General features: G+C 45.8%; 1 protein-coding gene across 7 annotated transcripts in view; it reads left to right on the top strand.

The window, feature by feature from the left end:
* The window catches only part of supt3h (SPT3 homolog, SAGA and STAGA complex component), a 622281-nt gene that overhangs the window by 465320 nt on the left and 140329 nt on the right, over nucleotides 1-16632 (top strand). For all 7 annotated transcript variants that reach the window (XM_072499078.1, XM_072499079.1, XM_072499076.1 and 4 more), the window contains one exon: nucleotides 5557-5632. In XM_072499078.1, coding sequence (XP_072355179.1) covers nucleotides 5557-5632 — 76 coding nt within the window. The remainder of the gene's footprint in view (nucleotides 1-5556; nucleotides 5633-16632) is intronic.

Genomic DNA, 16632 nt, shown 5'->3' with positions numbered 1-16632 from the left:
TCTTCTGGAAAGACTAAAACTAGGGGACAGAATTTTAAAATAGGACATCTTCCTTTTAAGATGAAGATTAGGAAAATACATTTCTGGATTTGGATCCAAGCATATTATATCCATCAGCCTTTTTAAATCTTACTGTTAAGGGCTAGTTGTAATTGTAGTCAGCCCATTCAAAACTTTGCCAAATCATAGAATCCCTACAGTGCAGAAGGAGGCCATTGGGCCCATTGTGTTCACACTGAAAGAGCACTCTACGGCCCGATCTCCTGCCCTATTCCCGTAACTCCATAACCATCTTTTGGACACAAAGGGACAATTTAGAATGGCAAATCCACCTAACCTGTGTTTTGTTATGCTCTTGTCGTAGCATAAGCTGCTTCCTTGATGTGCAGTCTGACAAAGGAAGGTTCAGACTTGGAGATAGCTTTAACACGTTTATTAAACTATTAACAATTCTCCTACTTGGATCCAATGCTACTGATAATCCTGCTATAGCTATTCAGACTGACTAACCAGTCTGCTACAATCCACGTGGTGGGAGTGATGTTCAATCAACCCTGTGTCTGTACTCACTGAGTGTCTCCACTGGAAAGAGGAAGATCATGTGTGCAATATCCTTATATATGGGTTGGTGTAATGCCCCCCTGTGGTAGTGTCACCTCTGTGTGTATCATGAATGCCCATTGGTCGTGTCCTATCTTACTGACCTATTGATTGACTGTCTGTGTGTCATGCCTCTGGTGTTCCCTCTAGTGTCGAGCTAGGTATAGTGTATGTACATTAACCCTTTGTGTACTTACAGTGATGTGCATCACCACAACCTGCACATCCTTTGGACTGTAGGAGGAAACCGGAGCATCCTAAGGAAACCACGCAATGTGCAAACTTGAAAGGTTGGAATTGAACCCAGGTCTCTGGCGCTGTGAGGGAGTAGTGCTGACCATTGTGCTACCGTGCCGCTTGTACTCATCTGTGGAATATCTGAGGCCATGCCTGTAGAATTGAGAACTTAATTCCAAGGATGCAATGTGATTCATTTCAGAAGACTTTATTACCGCACAGTTGACATAAATCTTAATTCTAAAACAGGAATTTTGTGTGGAGCTAATCAACATAGTATTTTGAATCAAGGACTCGAGGTTGCATGAGAAGAGAGGGCATTTTTAAGCAGTTGATAAAAATCCTTTACGAGTTTGTTCTACGTTATAGACGGGGATTCAGATTTTACTGGAATCAAGCAGGATCAGGTTAAAAAGTAAACTGTTCAACAATGCATGACTTTCCGAAAAGACGGAGCATATGATCACATGAGCAAACACAGCATTTCAGTCTGTAAATCATACAACATCACCCATACAACATCACCATAACCTAAAGGAGTCAGACAATTGGAAAGAAAAATCCTGTTGTGACTAGTTTAAACAAAGGGCTTATTTTTCAAGATGCACTCAAATTTTATAAATTTTTCGACAATACCAATCAGTGAATTCTTCAAACATTGCACAAAACTTGAGGTTGCTGCTACATGTTCATTTTGTATTACTGAAGCAATTCCATCATCTCAATCAGCATTAAATAATCCTCTACTTTGTCAGTATTGATACCAGACCCCCAGGGATGTTCTCATAGTTTTGTGGTTAGTAATTTTGTCATGAACCTTTTATTGGCTATATCTCAGAAACAGAAAATATTCACAATTGACAATTATGACCATCATCATTTCTGTCCGTATCATGTGAGGGAATATAAATATTTTCCTTAACGTTAGTTTTAATTCCAGATTAAGTAAGAGCTTTGAAAAGAGACGGTGCATGGGCAGGTTTCTTGCACGCAAACTAGTTTTTGTTTATATTGTAATTGTCCATATACCTTTCAAGGAAGTGGTCTGTATGCAAGACTTTCCCAAGTGAAAATCACCTCAAAGGTGAATATGTGGTGAAAGCCCTGTGCATTGGTCAGAACAGTAAATCTATGGCATATGTGTTAGTTCCCCAACCCGACAAAATGTGCTCGAATGATTAGGAAGTTTGCGGATGACACGAAGATTGGTGGAGTTGCTGATAGTGCTGAGGATTGTCAAAGGATACCACAGGATATCGATAAATTGGAGACTTGGGCACAGAAATGGTAGATGGAGTTTAAACCGGACAAATACGAGGTGATGCATTTTGGAGGATCAAATCTAGGTATGAATTATACTGTAAATGGCAGAACCCTTAAGAACATTAACATACAGAGGGATCTGGGTGTGCAGGTCCACAGATCCTTAAAAGTGGCAACACAGGTGGCCTAGGTGATTAAGAAGGCATATGGCATGCTTGCCATCATCAGCCGTGGCATTGAGTACAGGAATTGGGAAATCATGTTGCAGCGATATAAAACCTTGGTTAGGCCACATTTGGAGTATTGTGTGCAGTTCTGGTCACCACATTATCAGAAGGTTGTGGAGCTTTGGAGGCTTTGGAGCGAGTGCAAAGTAGGTTCAACAGGATGTTGCCTGGCCTCAAAGGCATTGGCTACGAGGAGAGGTTGAATAACCTAGGATTGTTTTCACTGGAAAGATTGAGATTGAGGGGAGACCTGATAGAGGTCTACAAAATTATGAGAGGCATAGACAGGGTGGATAGTCAGAGGCTTTTTCCAAGAGTGTAAATGTCAATTACAAGGGGACACAGGTTCAAGGTGAGAGGGGGGAAGTTTAAGGGAGATGTGCGCAGTAAGTTTTTTTATGCAGAGTGTGGTGGGTGCCTGGAACGCGCTACCAGAGGATGTGGTGGAAGCAGGCACATTTGCAACATTTAAGAGGCATCTAGATGGGTACAAGAATAGTGAGGAAATAGAGGGATATGGACCAACTAAGGGCAGAAGGTTTTTTTTTTAGTTAGGGCATCATGATCGACGCAGGCTGGGAGAGTCGAAGGGCCTTTTTCTGTGCTGTACTTTTCTTTGTTCTTTATATATCTACACTCTTTGAAACGAGCCTTGGGTGGGGATCTTTCAAATTGGCACCTCAGCCTCGTACAAAACCAATGTTTGCAGTTGTATTCACCTAGCTATTTCCCTGCTTTCTGCCATAAATGACAATTGATAGAAAATCTGTATTGCTCAATGGGGACAAAGGGTGCAACTGATACCTTTTACCAGTATAATATTTAATGATGTCTTGGAGGAAGTCAGCTGCTTGATTGTACTGATACCCCCAGCCTCTTTGCGCATGAGCAATCAGTCTTCAGCAAAGACCTCTGCTTCATCCTCGAATGCCCCTATCTCAATAATCTTTTAGCTCTGTACAATACTGAACTCTTCTCGCATCGCCTTTACCTCCCTATTAGCAATTCTCCCAATGTACAGTGATCATAAACATTGCTCCCATTTGTTTTTGGACGGAGGCTGTTGTTAATGACACTGCATTTCTCATCTGCATCTTTTATTGTTTTATTTGTCATTATCTCTTTTGCCTTGTATCATCATTCCCAGTCTGCCTTCCACTCTAGAACAGACCTTCCTTTTTGTTCTTTTCTCCCCTCCTCTCCCTGTCCCTGCAGTTGCTTAAAAGCTGTTAAAACTCGTCTAAATAACATCGAAAAGTCATCAACCTGAAACATTAATTGTTTCTCTCACCACTGATGCTGCCTGCCAAGCTGGGTGCAGTCAGACTTTTTATTTTGATTTCTAGCATCCATAGATAGAAACTTTCCACCGCTTGAGGAGGCCATTCGGCCCATCATGTCTATGTCAGCTCAAAAAGAGCAGTCCAGTCTTAGCCCCACTTTCCAGCTCTTGGTACAGAGCCCTATGGGTTACGGAAATTCAAGTCCACATCCAAATATCTTTTAAATACAATGAGTGTTTTTGACGCTGCTCCCCTGTCAAGGAGTTTGTTTTAATTAATTTGTATGATGTCAGCATCGTTGGCTGGGCCAACATTTATTGCCCATCCCTAATTGCCCTTGGACTGGTTGCCATGCTAGGCCATTTCCGAAGGCATTTATGAGTCACCCACATTGCTGTGGACCTGGAGTCACATGTAGGCCAGACCAGGTAAGGATTGCAGAGTTCCTTCCTTGAATTACATACATCAATGTTTTTTTTACGACAATTGACAATAGTTTCATGCTCATCATCAGACTTTTAATTCCAGATTTTTATTGAATTCACATTTCTCCAAATGCTATGGTGGAATTCAAACACGAATACCCAGGGCATTTCCCTAGGTCTCTGGAATACAATGCCATCATTTTCCTGTGTGTTCCAAACTCTGGGTGAAAACATATTTTTCTCAACACCCCTTTAATCCTTCTGATAATTACTTTCAATATATGTCCCTGTTTATTACCTTCTCTGCTAAGGAATATAGGTTTTTCCATCCACTCTATCTAGGAGTCCCATAATTTTATGAATGTTGACTGAATCTCCTCAGTCCGAAGAAAGAAACCCAGCCCATCAAATCCTTCCTTCGAGTTAAAATTCTCCATTTCTGGCAACATCCTTCTAAACCTCTTCTTTAATACAATCATATTTTTTGTGTAATATGGTGACCAAAATTCTTTGCATACTCGAGCTGTGGCCTATCTGTTGTTTTGTACAGGTCTAGCATCCCAGTCTCGCTCTTTTATCTCTCATCTCCACTCTCCGTCTTGCTCTTTAATCACCCAGCTCCAATCTCAATCTCGCTCTTGTACCTCTCGCTCTGCTCTCAGTCTCGTTCTTTTATCTTTCGGTTCTGCTCTTGGTCTTGCTCTTCTATCTCCCTGCCTCCGCTTTCAGTCTCGCTTTTTTAACCCACGGTTCTGCTCTCCGCCTCTCTCTTTTATCTCCGATTCCGCTCTCAATATCGTTCTTTGTCTCCCTGCTTTGCTCTCAGTCTCGCTGTTTTATCTTTCGGGTCTGCTCTCATTTTCGCTCTTTTATCTCCCTGCTCCGCTCTCAGTCTCACTCTATTTATCCCTCCAGTTCCCTCGGTCATGCTCTTTTATCACACTGGCTCCGCGCTTAATCTCGCTCTTTTTTGTGCTGTTTTATCTCCGCAGCTGCACTCTTTTAAAAAAACTTTTGCCTGTGCTGCTACCTTCAAGGACCTATGGACAGGCACTTATATATTTTGCAGTTCTATATATTTGCAGTTCTATATATTTTGCAGTTGCTTACTGTAATTCTGTTACATTTTACAGAAATAATTTGCACCCACAAAGTGTCAGGCACTTACCAAGCATGTAATTGTTAAATTAGCTTTTAATCTGTAAAATTACTATGTTAAATATTATGAAACAGCACAAATTTAAATTAAGGATTTCAGGGACAGTATTTTTCTATTGTATCTTTCATGTACATTATACTGTGTTAATTCAGTTCATCCACAGTATTAGAATGTGAAAATTGCCTCAAATTTTAAAACACAAAAGTTCTTTGTATGCAGTCATTTCAGAAATGGGCTGTTTTCATTTTTGTTCTAATGATTGGTTTGAAACAAATTTCTTAAGATTCTTTAATCTTTTTAGGCTGCAGCAAATATTTTGATCCAGCTTCAAAATAATGCAGCCAATTGCTTTTGTCTCCCAGAGAGCTGAGCGCCAAACTCGAATGATGGATTCATCCCAATATGCAGAGTACTCCGAGAGCCGCCAGCTGAGTTTTGGTGAGTACAGTCAAACCTTGGTAAATGTGAATGGAGTTAACTAAATTCCTCCAGTTATGTGACCAATCTCATTTTTACATTGTATCTAAAATGATAACACTGCTTCTGTATTTTCAAAAATTATATGCGCATATGTGATATTAGGGGCAAAACTGATGTGATTGAGGTGGTTAAAGGAGGACGGGTTCCCTACCCAAGCTCCTCCATGAACCTCATCGCCATCACGTTCCCCCTTCAAGTTACTTCTTAAAATCATGTTGTGGTTAAGCCTTTTTGGTCATCCCTCCTAACATCCTCTCCTTTGAGTTGACATCTATTTATTTCTGATTGCATCCCTTGCGTTAACCTTCTACATTTACAGGTCGTGTATAAAAGGAAGTTGTTCATATATTGCAACATTGAGCATGATTCCAGTTCTTATGAAAGTGGAGTGGGAGATTACAATTAATTACAATTGTGTGGGAAACTAGTCACTTCTATGTAATTACTGTGGGGTGGAAGACTAGTCACTGCAATGTAAATACAGAGGGTAGGGTATTGGGTTCAGATACGAGTCACTGTGTCTATAAGTAGAGTTGGCAACTGTTGCACTCAACAGCCACTGCCTTAATCTTTTGTTATTTTATCCCATCCAAATCTCTTATATCACTTTATCCAATGCATTTCTTTGTTTGACTGAAAAGTAGAAGTGTTATCTTGTGCCTGGGTAACCATAAAGCCAAATATTTAGGAGAAATACTCAGCCATATATAAATGAGGTAATTGGGTAGGTTTATGGAAAGCATAGATTCATCAGGTCATCAAAGATAAAATTAACATTTTTATTTTTATTTTGACAAATTCTGCTATCAAGAAAGTTAAATATTTCAAGTTTATGATTACAAATGTAGTTTGTATTTGAGGGCGCAGATTTTTGTAATTTTACACTTGAAAACATTGTTTTGTAAGTTGAGAACTTTACACGTTTAAGGGCTGATGCAATGAAATTGTGCCAGGAGTGGTTATTGAGAATTTAAGTGCAAGCTCCCTGTCATTATCTGACCATTAACATTAATGGTAAGGCCTCGTGCCTAAATTTCCTTTATGCGCTCTCAGTGGGTGGGGCTCCCTACTGGCATTTAATTTTGTAAAATTATCTTTAACAGTAATTTGAAATGAATAGTATAATTTCACAGAAGATAATTGTAGGTTCTGTACATTATTCAAGAGTGAAGGAGTTAATATCTTGCAGTCAGTGCAACTGTACAAGCTCTGGACCATTAGCAACTAGTGCACATTGACTGATCACAAATAACCTCAGCACAAAAGGAATCTTTTCTTAACTAACAGTGCATCTAGCTTTTAAAACTTCCTGCCGTGATGTCCATTCATTTCAGGCCAACTTGGCCACAGCTCCACATTCCAAGGCTAAATACTGTGTTCACATAATTAATGCTTATCGACATTTATAACGTAGTTACTGGAAGTGTTTGTGAACTAGTACAATAACAGGTTGTAAATTAGAAAGCTTGCTCACTACCTCGAGATGTTGTTAATAGATGAGTAAGAGTTAGGTTAAAGGTTACAAACGATGAAGAAAGCAATTAAATCATGACAAAGTTGCACATGATTTTAACGCAGACGAAAACAGAATAATCGTCATTATTTAAACAGACTCCCTTTCTGTGGACTCAAAGGTTGCAACAACTCTCTCAATCTCATTTTCATTGAGACTTTCGAGAATAATTATTTTGGAATATCTGAAACCTGGTTCATTAGATACAGTATTTCAAATAACACATTGTACTGAACAATAGCACAGGCATTCTGAGCAAAACAATCTGCTGCACCTTTATACATGTTTTTGTTTCTCTAGTGAAGGCTGAGAAGTAATTTACATTGCTGGGTTAGTTATTGAGCTGTTAAAATAAGTGGTTTTTGCTGGGATCTGAAATGGTTGGTGACTATGTTTTGAACTAAAACTCCGCAAAATGTCTTTATCCCTTCCTGCCTTTGAAGTGCAGCTGCTCTGACACAGTCATAGTCTGGGATTCATTCTCAGCAGAAAATATCATTGTGTGGTGCTGATCGTGATCAGCAAAATGTACATATAGGATCCAACAGAGACGAGTGGTTTATGGAATGGGTGCAAATGAGTTATATTGAACATCAAACTAACAGTTTATTATCCATCCATCACCAGTTCCTGACATTTACTTTTTCTGACAGATAATCGGTTACAATGTAAGAAGAATAATCGCTTATTGTCACAAGTAGGCTTCAATAAAGTTACTGTGAAAAGCCCCTAGTCACCACATTCTGGCGCCTGTTCGGGGAGGCTGGTACGGGAATTGAACCCGCGCTGCTGGCATTGTTCTGCATTATAAGCCAGCTCTTCAGCCCACTGTGCTAAACCAGCCCCTGTTGAATGTTAAATGTAATTGGTGACTCCTGACAACAAGCATGTTAACTTCATGTGAGATTACCAATTTTTGTTAAAAAAAAGTCAGTAGATATTTTTAAACACCTGAAGGGTGGATGATATACAAAAAAAAAGTTAGTCTTTCGATGTGGCCTTTTCTTTTTATTTGACCTGGTGAAATGAGTCTCAAATCACCAGCTTCATCAAACATGTTTTCCAGTTCAGGGGCGAAATTCTCCGGTATCGGCGCGATGTCCGCCGACCGGCGCCAAAAGCGGCGCAAATCAGTCGGGCATCGTGCCGCCCCAAAGGTGCGGAATCCTCCACATCTTGGGGGGCCCAGCCCTAACCTTGAGGGGTTAGGCCCGCGCCAGACTGATTGCCGCCCCGCCAGCTGGTGGAACAGGCCTTAGGTGCCCCGCCAGCTGGCGCGGAAATGACATCTCTGGGCGGCGCATGTGCGGGAGCGTTAACGGCCGCTCACGGCATCCCCGCGCATGCGCTGTGGAGGGAGTCTCTTCCGCCTCCGCCATGGTGGAGACCGTGACGAAGGCGGAAGGAAAAGAGTGCCCCCATGGCACATGCCCGCCCGCGGATCGGTGGGCCCCGATCGCGGGCCAGGCCACCGTGGGGGCACCCCCCGGGGCCAGATCGCCCCACGCCCCCTCCAGGACCCCGGAGCCCGCCCGCGCCGCCTTGTCCCGCCGGTAAGAGAGATGGTTTAATCCATGCCGGCGGGACAGGCATCCTAGCAGCGGGACTTCGGCACAACCGGTCCAGAGAATTGCGGTGGGGGGGGCCCGCCAACCGGCGCGGCGCGATTCCCGCCCCCGCCGAATCTCCGGTGCTGGAGAATTCGGCAACCGGCGGGGGCGGGATTCACGCCATCCCCCGGCGATTCTCCGACCCGGCGGGGGGGTCGGAGAATCTCGCCCCAGATCTTTTGTGAACTATTTATTTCTATCATCAGATTGAGAAAGACTGCCTGTTTTACCTATTTTCACATATGAATATTGACAGAGATCAGGGGACATTAAGTGCATTTACATTAAGCTTTAACAAACTGCTTGTAAGCAAATCTGAAAATTTGCAGCATGCAAAGTCTCACACTAATTAGGACATGTCAAAGAACCTTAACTAATTCATGAAAAGATTTGGCTGCTGAGAGTCAGACAAATTGTGTCTCCACCCTTTTTAATTTCCAGCAAAAGAGATGAAATTAATCTTAGAATTGAGTTGCCACAATTTTGATCAAATACATTTATCAAAATAAAGTTGCTGAAGTATGTGGATGAACAGAGTGTCCTTGAGTTTTAAATACATAATTTGCTGAAGGTGTTAATGCAAGCAGATAAAGCCTTAATAAGGCCAATAGCCTTTTGAGTTTTATAAATAAGAGTAATGATGAATTTGTACAACAATCAGTTAAGTTAAGGGTGATTTGGGGTGCTCATTATAGTAACATTAATTATAGCCATTGGATTTGTATTGTCGATTCTGTGACGAGAACATAATTTTTGAAGATATGATTTTTTTTCTGGCTCGATTCTAAACTGGAACTCCATTCAGACAATTGGGCTTTTTAAAGAAACAGGCCAATCTGAGTTGCTCCAAAACATCATTTAGCATTCCATAAAGTTGGAATGAAGAGAGACATTCAATCCCATGGAAAGCATGAAAGACCCCTTCTTCTGACTGTTCAACCACACGGAAACTTTGTAAATGTTTCTTAGATAAGGTCTGAAACAGTAACTGCAGCAAGCATGAACCAATCAAGCCGCTCTGGAATATACATCAAGCAAGATATTGCAAGGGAACCCCTGTCAGGCAGGAGAGAGGAAGAAGTAAAAAGGAGACTGCTGTGTTGAAACAGGCTGCTGGAGTCGTATGTCTTTTTGCTTCTCTGCAAGTATTATGTGCCGTTTTATAAGATGAGAAGAAACCCACTGCAAACCAAGATATTTTAAAACATGGAAATCTGCTCCGCATGATTGCATTCAGGAGAACAGCTAACCTAAACATTTTGAATCAGCTCATCAAGACCTATCAATGAACATGGAGTATACTCTATTTTTTCTTTCATGATCGGTAAAATCCTTATAAACCTGTCCTCTTAATTTACCATCTGCACTTATGTGTGCATGGGCCCGGACAAATGTATGTAATCTTGTGAGGGTGTCACGTTTTTCTTACACTTTTTTAGCTCAGGAATAGTTTAATAAACTTACTCATTGGTTTTTTTATAACATTAGCGTATCCAATTTTTTTTTTCCAATTAAGGGGCATGACCAATCCACCTACCCTGCACATATTTTTGGTTGTGGGGGTGAGACGCAAGCAGACACGGGGAGAATGTGCAAACTCCACATGGACAGTGACCCAGGACCCGGATCGAACCAGGGTCCTCGGCGCAGTATGGCAGTAGTGCTAACCCCTGCCCTACCATGCAGCCCACTCATTCATTGTTTAACCTAAAAAAAACTCTGGGCGGGATTCTACGGTCTCCGACCCCGGAATCGCGTTTGGTGGTCGGCCGGAGAATCCCCATTGGCGCAAAAATCAAGACCGGTGCTGCTTTTGCGATGCTCCGCCCCCTCCAAAACGGCAGACTTGCACAGTACGCCGCATGCCGTCGGGACAGCCACATGAGGCCCTCCCCCGATGCTCTGCCCCCGATGGGCCGAGTTCCCGACAGCGTAGGACATGTGTGCTATTTTGTTTCAGGAACCCGACGTGGTGGCTGCGGACTGAGTCCAGCACTGCCGCAGTCGGGTGGGAGCCGTTCTGCGGGCAAGGGGGCTGGGGCACTAGTGGGGGTGCTATGGGAGTGGCGCACCTGGTCAAATGGGGGTATTATTTTGGCGCGCGGCTGGCTCCGTGTAGCACGGTGCGGTCACTGCAGGCCGTCGCCATGCGCGGCCACGGACCGAGCAATTCTCCGGCCGTATCCGTAGCTAAGGTGAAGGCTTTATGATGCGTGCCTGCTAGCCCTCCACCAGACGGAGGATCGGTGGAGGTTTGCACCGTTTGTTTGGGCGTAAAACGCCACTGTTCCCACGCTGTGTCCCAGTTACGGGGCATCATTCTCTGACCCCCCGCCGGGTTGGAGAATCGCCGAGGGCTGCCGTGAATCCCGCCCCCGCCGGTTGCCGAAGTCTCCGGCACCGGATATTCGGCGGGGGCGGGAATCGGGCCGCGCCGGTTGGCGGGCCCCCCCGCTCGATTCTCCGACCCGGATGGGCCGAAGTCCCACCGATAAATTGCCTGTCCCGCCGGCGTGGATTAAACCACCTTTTGAACGGCGGGACAAGGCAGCGTGGGCGGGCTCCGGGGTCCTGGGGGGGGTGGGGGGCGCGGGGCGATCTGGCCCCGGGGGGGTGCCCCCACGGTGACCTGGCCCGCGATCGGGGCCCACTGATCCACGGGCGGGCCTGTGCCGTGGGGGCATTCTTTCCCTTCCGCCTCCGCCACGGTCTCCACCATGGCGGAGGCGGAAGAGACTCCCTCCACTGTGCATGCGTGGGAAACTGTCAGCGGCTGCTGACGCTCCCGCGCATGCGCCGACGGAGATGTCATTTCCGCGCCAGCTGGCGGGGCAACAAAGGCCGTTTCCGCCAGCTGGCGGGGCGGAAATTCCTCCGGCGTTGGCCTAGCCCCTCAATGTTGGGGCTCGGCCCCCAAAGATGCGGAGCATTCCGCACCTTTGGGGCGGCGCGATGCCCGTCTGATTGGCGCCGTTTTGGGCGCCAGTCGGCGGACATCGTGCCGTTTCAGGAGAATTTCGCCCAAGGTCTTTCCTGAGTCTCATGAATAATCATGGCAAATTTATTCCAAATTTGGCGATCCTTTTAAAGCTATTACATAATCTTCTTTGTAAAGATTAATCTTGAAAATGGGACCAGGAATGTGAGCGTGCATAGCTCGCTGTCAAACATGCACTTCAGAGGTAGGATGTGTTGGTTCACTTAGACCCTAAGTTGCCCTTGATATTGGCTTGTGATGCCTCACCCTATAGAATTAACGTGCTGTCACATACCCTACCCAATGGAGAGGAGAGGCCAATTATCTTCGCTTCATGCTCTCTAACCAGTGCAGAGACAAAATGCACAGAACTAGAGAAGCCAGCTCTCAGCATAATTTTTGGTGTGAGGAAATTAAACCACTACATATAATGCTGCCACTTTGTGCCTCTGATGGCTCATCATCCACTCACATCCATCTTCAGCCCGTACAACGGGATACCCTCGTTCGCGACCAGTAAGCTTCAGAGGTGGGCCCTAATCCACTGAGCACACTTGTACAATATCAAATACAAGCAGTCGGAGCGGCACGCAAACGCAGATGCATTGTCCAGGCTGCCCTTGCCCTCGAGTAGTGGGCAATCCAGTAGTCAGTTGAAGATTCTCTACTTCTCCCAAACTGAAAATGTGCAAGTGAAGAATAGGACCAGAAATGACCCCGTTCTGAGACAGGTGATGGACCTGGTCCTGAAAGAGAGTGCTGGTAGGAACAATCTGGAATTGAAGCCATATATGTCCCGGCAGTAGGAGTCGTCGATTCAGAACGACTTCTCACTATGGGGGATGCGGGTGATCATTTCTCTGAATTTAAGATGCAGGATGATGGAACAATTGCAACAGGGGCATCCAGGGGTGGTGAGAATGAAGGAACTCGCCAGGAGCTCTTTCTGGTGACCGTGTTTGGATGCTCAATTGAGGAAAAAGCCAGTTTGTGCCATGCTTGTGCCCAAATCAGGAGTGCACAGCCATTACCACCGGTACATCCCTGGGAATGGTCCAAGATGACGTGGCAATGTGTCCACATGGATTTTGCTGACTTCATTGAGGGTCACCTGTTACTGGTGGTGGTTGATGCCCATTCCAAGTGGCCTGAGGTGGTGATAATGAAGTCCACTTCAGCTGGCCTGATCATCGAGGAACTGGGTGAAATGTTCCTAAGATTCGGAAGCCCTGAGCAGATTGTTAACGATAATGGTCCTCGGTTCCTTGCACAGAAATTCACGGACTATATGGAATGGAACGGCATTCGGCATGTTAAATCAGCACTTTATTATCTCTCGACCAACGGTCTTGCAGAACCATTTGTGCAATCATTGAGGACTCATTGGAAGCTTCAATGGGGGCAGGGTCACTAGTTCGAAGCATTAATAGATTGCTGGCCATATTCTGATACACACCTCATGCTACTACCCAGAACTCGCTGGCATGCATGACGTTAAAAAGGAATCTATGAATCATCCTTGACCTTGTTACCTGAAGAAACTCACAAGATTGTCATAAGGAACCAATTAATCCAGATGTCCAGAAGGGAAAGAGTCATTCTATCTGCCATGGTGAGCAAGTACTGGCCTGGAGCTACAACACGATGACAAGTGGGTACCTGCCGCCGTCCTGCCCGAGACAGGTCCCATATTCAGACGAGAGACAAGATCATGTGGCAACTGCACACTGACCAGCTGTTACCAACATACCCCCAAGTGTTGGAACTACTCATTACCACTGGACATCAAGAAGGGGCCTCGGCCTCACTAGGTCCCCTGAGCGAACGACTAATCACTGTTGATACCACCCGGTGGAAGAGACTATCCGTAAGCCCCCTAGGGACGAGCCCTCTTCACCTGAGGTTCCCAGTATCCATAAGGTGGAGAACAATCCTGTACCAAATGTAAGGAAACAACTGGCACGAAACAGGAGCCTGCTGGACAGAGTCTCTTCCTAAGTGTGCCTCATGTTTGTGTATCTACTGGAAACTGTTTTTCCTGTCTACATAAATAGTTTTGCTGCTTGTGCATATGTGTAGCCTTTGGACTATGTATGACTATGGGGGTGTTTGCTTGAAGGGAAATTTCAAAGTAATGGGGAGGGGGTGTTCTCTATTATACATGGTGTATGTTATGTTGGGACAGTGTCCCTTTAAGAGATGAGTCACGTGAGCACTGGTGACATCGTCAGTCAGGTGCACAGGCTTTAGGCCCAGTCTTGTATTTAAGCCTGTGAGAGTGTGCAACATAAAATAATAAAAACCTACCTGTTGAGTTACAGCAATCCACAAGTTGAATGTTCTTTGATTCTGACTGCGGCCGAGTAAATGGGCCAGTACAGAACAGACTGAGGCAGCCTTTTTAATCCTTAGGGAGCTGGGGTCTTATATAACTTCACTGCTTGACAGTTCAATAGACTTTATCTGTCTTTCTAGAGCATTTATGTCCACTGCATTAATTTGTAATTGCCACACTGCCGGTTAAGGCTCTTGCTGCAGTGAAAATGAGGTCTGTTGGAACTCAACACTGAGTTCAAATGGCCCTGCTGAGTTTGGGATTCCCTTGTGTGAGATACGCCCTGCCCCTTTCCTCTCGCAACAAAAATGGGATCTGTCAGAAATGGGGATGAGGCTTGAGCATAAGGGTCCCATCCGCCATTTTTTAGAGTCTGCGGAGTCCCCACAACCCTGAAATTCCAGACCAGAGTTTTAACTTGTCAGGAGAGAGACAAAACAGTTGGACCAATTTTACTGCATGGAGATATATTTCAAAGCACAAAAGTAAAATACGCTGGAAATCTAAAACAAAAGCAGAAAATGCTAGAAATACTCAACACAATTGTGGAGAGAGAAACAGATTTAACATTTCAGGTCAGTATTGTTTCAACAGAACTGAAAAAAGTCAGAGAAAAGACGGTTATGAAACAAGTAAAAGGGGGAAAGGGGTGAGTAAAAGAACACAAGTTCTGTGATAGGTGGGAGGTAGGAGATCATAAATTACAAAAGGGCAAAGCCAAAGGGAGTGATAATGGGACAACTAAAGACTCAAGAGATCTGTCCAGAGCAGGTATGAATGGCTGAGTCATGAACAGTTGCCATCCAAAAACAAAGAAAGGGCAAGAAAGTAGAACAAGAGAAAGATCAAGCCCAGCAAATGAAAAGGAAACAACAGGGGCCAAGGTTTTGATCTAAAATTGTCAGGAAGGTTGTAAAGTGCTTGTGGTGAACCACTGTAATAGGAGATGTAAGGTAGGACCTGCACTACAGGTTCGCCGGTAGCTCCTGGCGGCTGGCTCCGCACACGGAGAACTGTATAAATATGCATGACCTCCAGTGCCCTGCCATTTCGCCAGCAGCAGCAGGAGGCCACGCATCTGACTGTAATAAAGCCACAGTTGTACCCAACTTTAGTCTTTGTGCAATTGATCGTGCATCAATTTATTACAGTCAGATTTTCCACAGAATGGATATCAGAATTAAGCCCGATCGCCTGCAGCTGGATCCGCACTCGCCCGACGCCAGGAAAGACTTTGCTCACTGGCTAGCATGTTTCGAGGCTTACATCAACGCGGCGGACCCCGCGCCAACGGAGGCTCAGAAGGTATATGTCCTGTACTCCAGGCTGAGCTCCAGCGTGTTCCCGTTGATCCAAGACGCCACGAATTACACAAAAGCAATGGAACTCCTCAAGGAACACTACGTGCAGAAGGCGAACACGCTCTTCGCCAGGCATGTACTTGCCACCCGCTCGCAACTATCTGGTGAGTCCATCGAAGACTTCTGGCGGGCCCTAATTCCACTCGTCCGGGACTGTGACTGTCAGGCCGTCACGGCCGCCGAACATGCGAATCTCCTCATGCGCTATGCCTTCGTGTCAGGGATTGCGTCAGACCGCATCCGAGAACGATTGCTGGAAGTGGCCACGCTCGAACTGGCGGAGACGAAAACCTTAGCGCCCTCCATGACGGTCGCATCCCGTATCGTACAATCGTACCTCTCCCGCCGCGCTGCCCACCCTTCTACCCCTTCCTATGCCTCCTGGACTCCGCCGACGACCTCCGAGGCCCTGCCTTCGCAATACGCCTGCGCCACACGCCGATCCGCTCCCCGAGGGTCCCCGCTGCTACTTCTGCGGTCAGCAGAAGCACCCCCGCCAACACTGCACACACTGCAGTTTGTAAAGCCTGCAGTATAAAGGGCCACTTCGCGGCTGTGTGCCAGGCCCGCGCAGTCGCTGCGATCGCGCCCGCTATTGCCCCCTCCCCCACGCCAGGCGCACAATGGGAGCCGCTATCTTCTCCTCCCGGGTCCATGTGCGACCAATGGGCACCACCATCTTGTCCCCCTTCGGCCACGTGCGCCCCATGGGCGCCGCCATCTTGTCCCGACCCTGCAATGTGCGCACCATGGGTGCCGCCATCTTGTCCCGACCCCGCAATGTGCGCACCATGGGCGCCGCCATCTTGTTCCCCACAGGGTCCCAGGACATCACGACATCGGAACCGCACACGCTCGCCACCCAAAGCATCCGATGGCTACCCACAGCTCGCTTCGATGAAACTGGACCAATCTCGCCCGCACAACCTGGCCACCGCGTCGACGACGGTTAAAATCAACAGCCACGCGACCTCGTGTCTGCTGGACTCTGGGAGCACCGAAAGCTTCGTTCACCCAGATACGGTAAGGCGCTGCTCCCTCACGGTCCACCCTGCCAATCAAAGGATCTCCCTAGCCTCCGGATCCCACTCTGTCCCGATCCGAGGCTTTTGTACAGTCACCCTCACGGTCCAGGACGTAGAATTTAGTAACTTCCGCCTCT

This window comes from Scyliorhinus torazame, chromosome 4 (genome assembly GCF_047496885.1).
Source record: "Scyliorhinus torazame isolate Kashiwa2021f chromosome 4, sScyTor2.1, whole genome shotgun sequence".
Taxonomy (NCBI): Eukaryota; Metazoa; Chordata; class Chondrichthyes; order Carcharhiniformes; family Scyliorhinidae; genus Scyliorhinus; species Scyliorhinus torazame.
The sequence above is the reverse complement of the archived record's forward strand: the minus strand, read 5'-3'. Positions and strand labels throughout refer to the sequence as shown.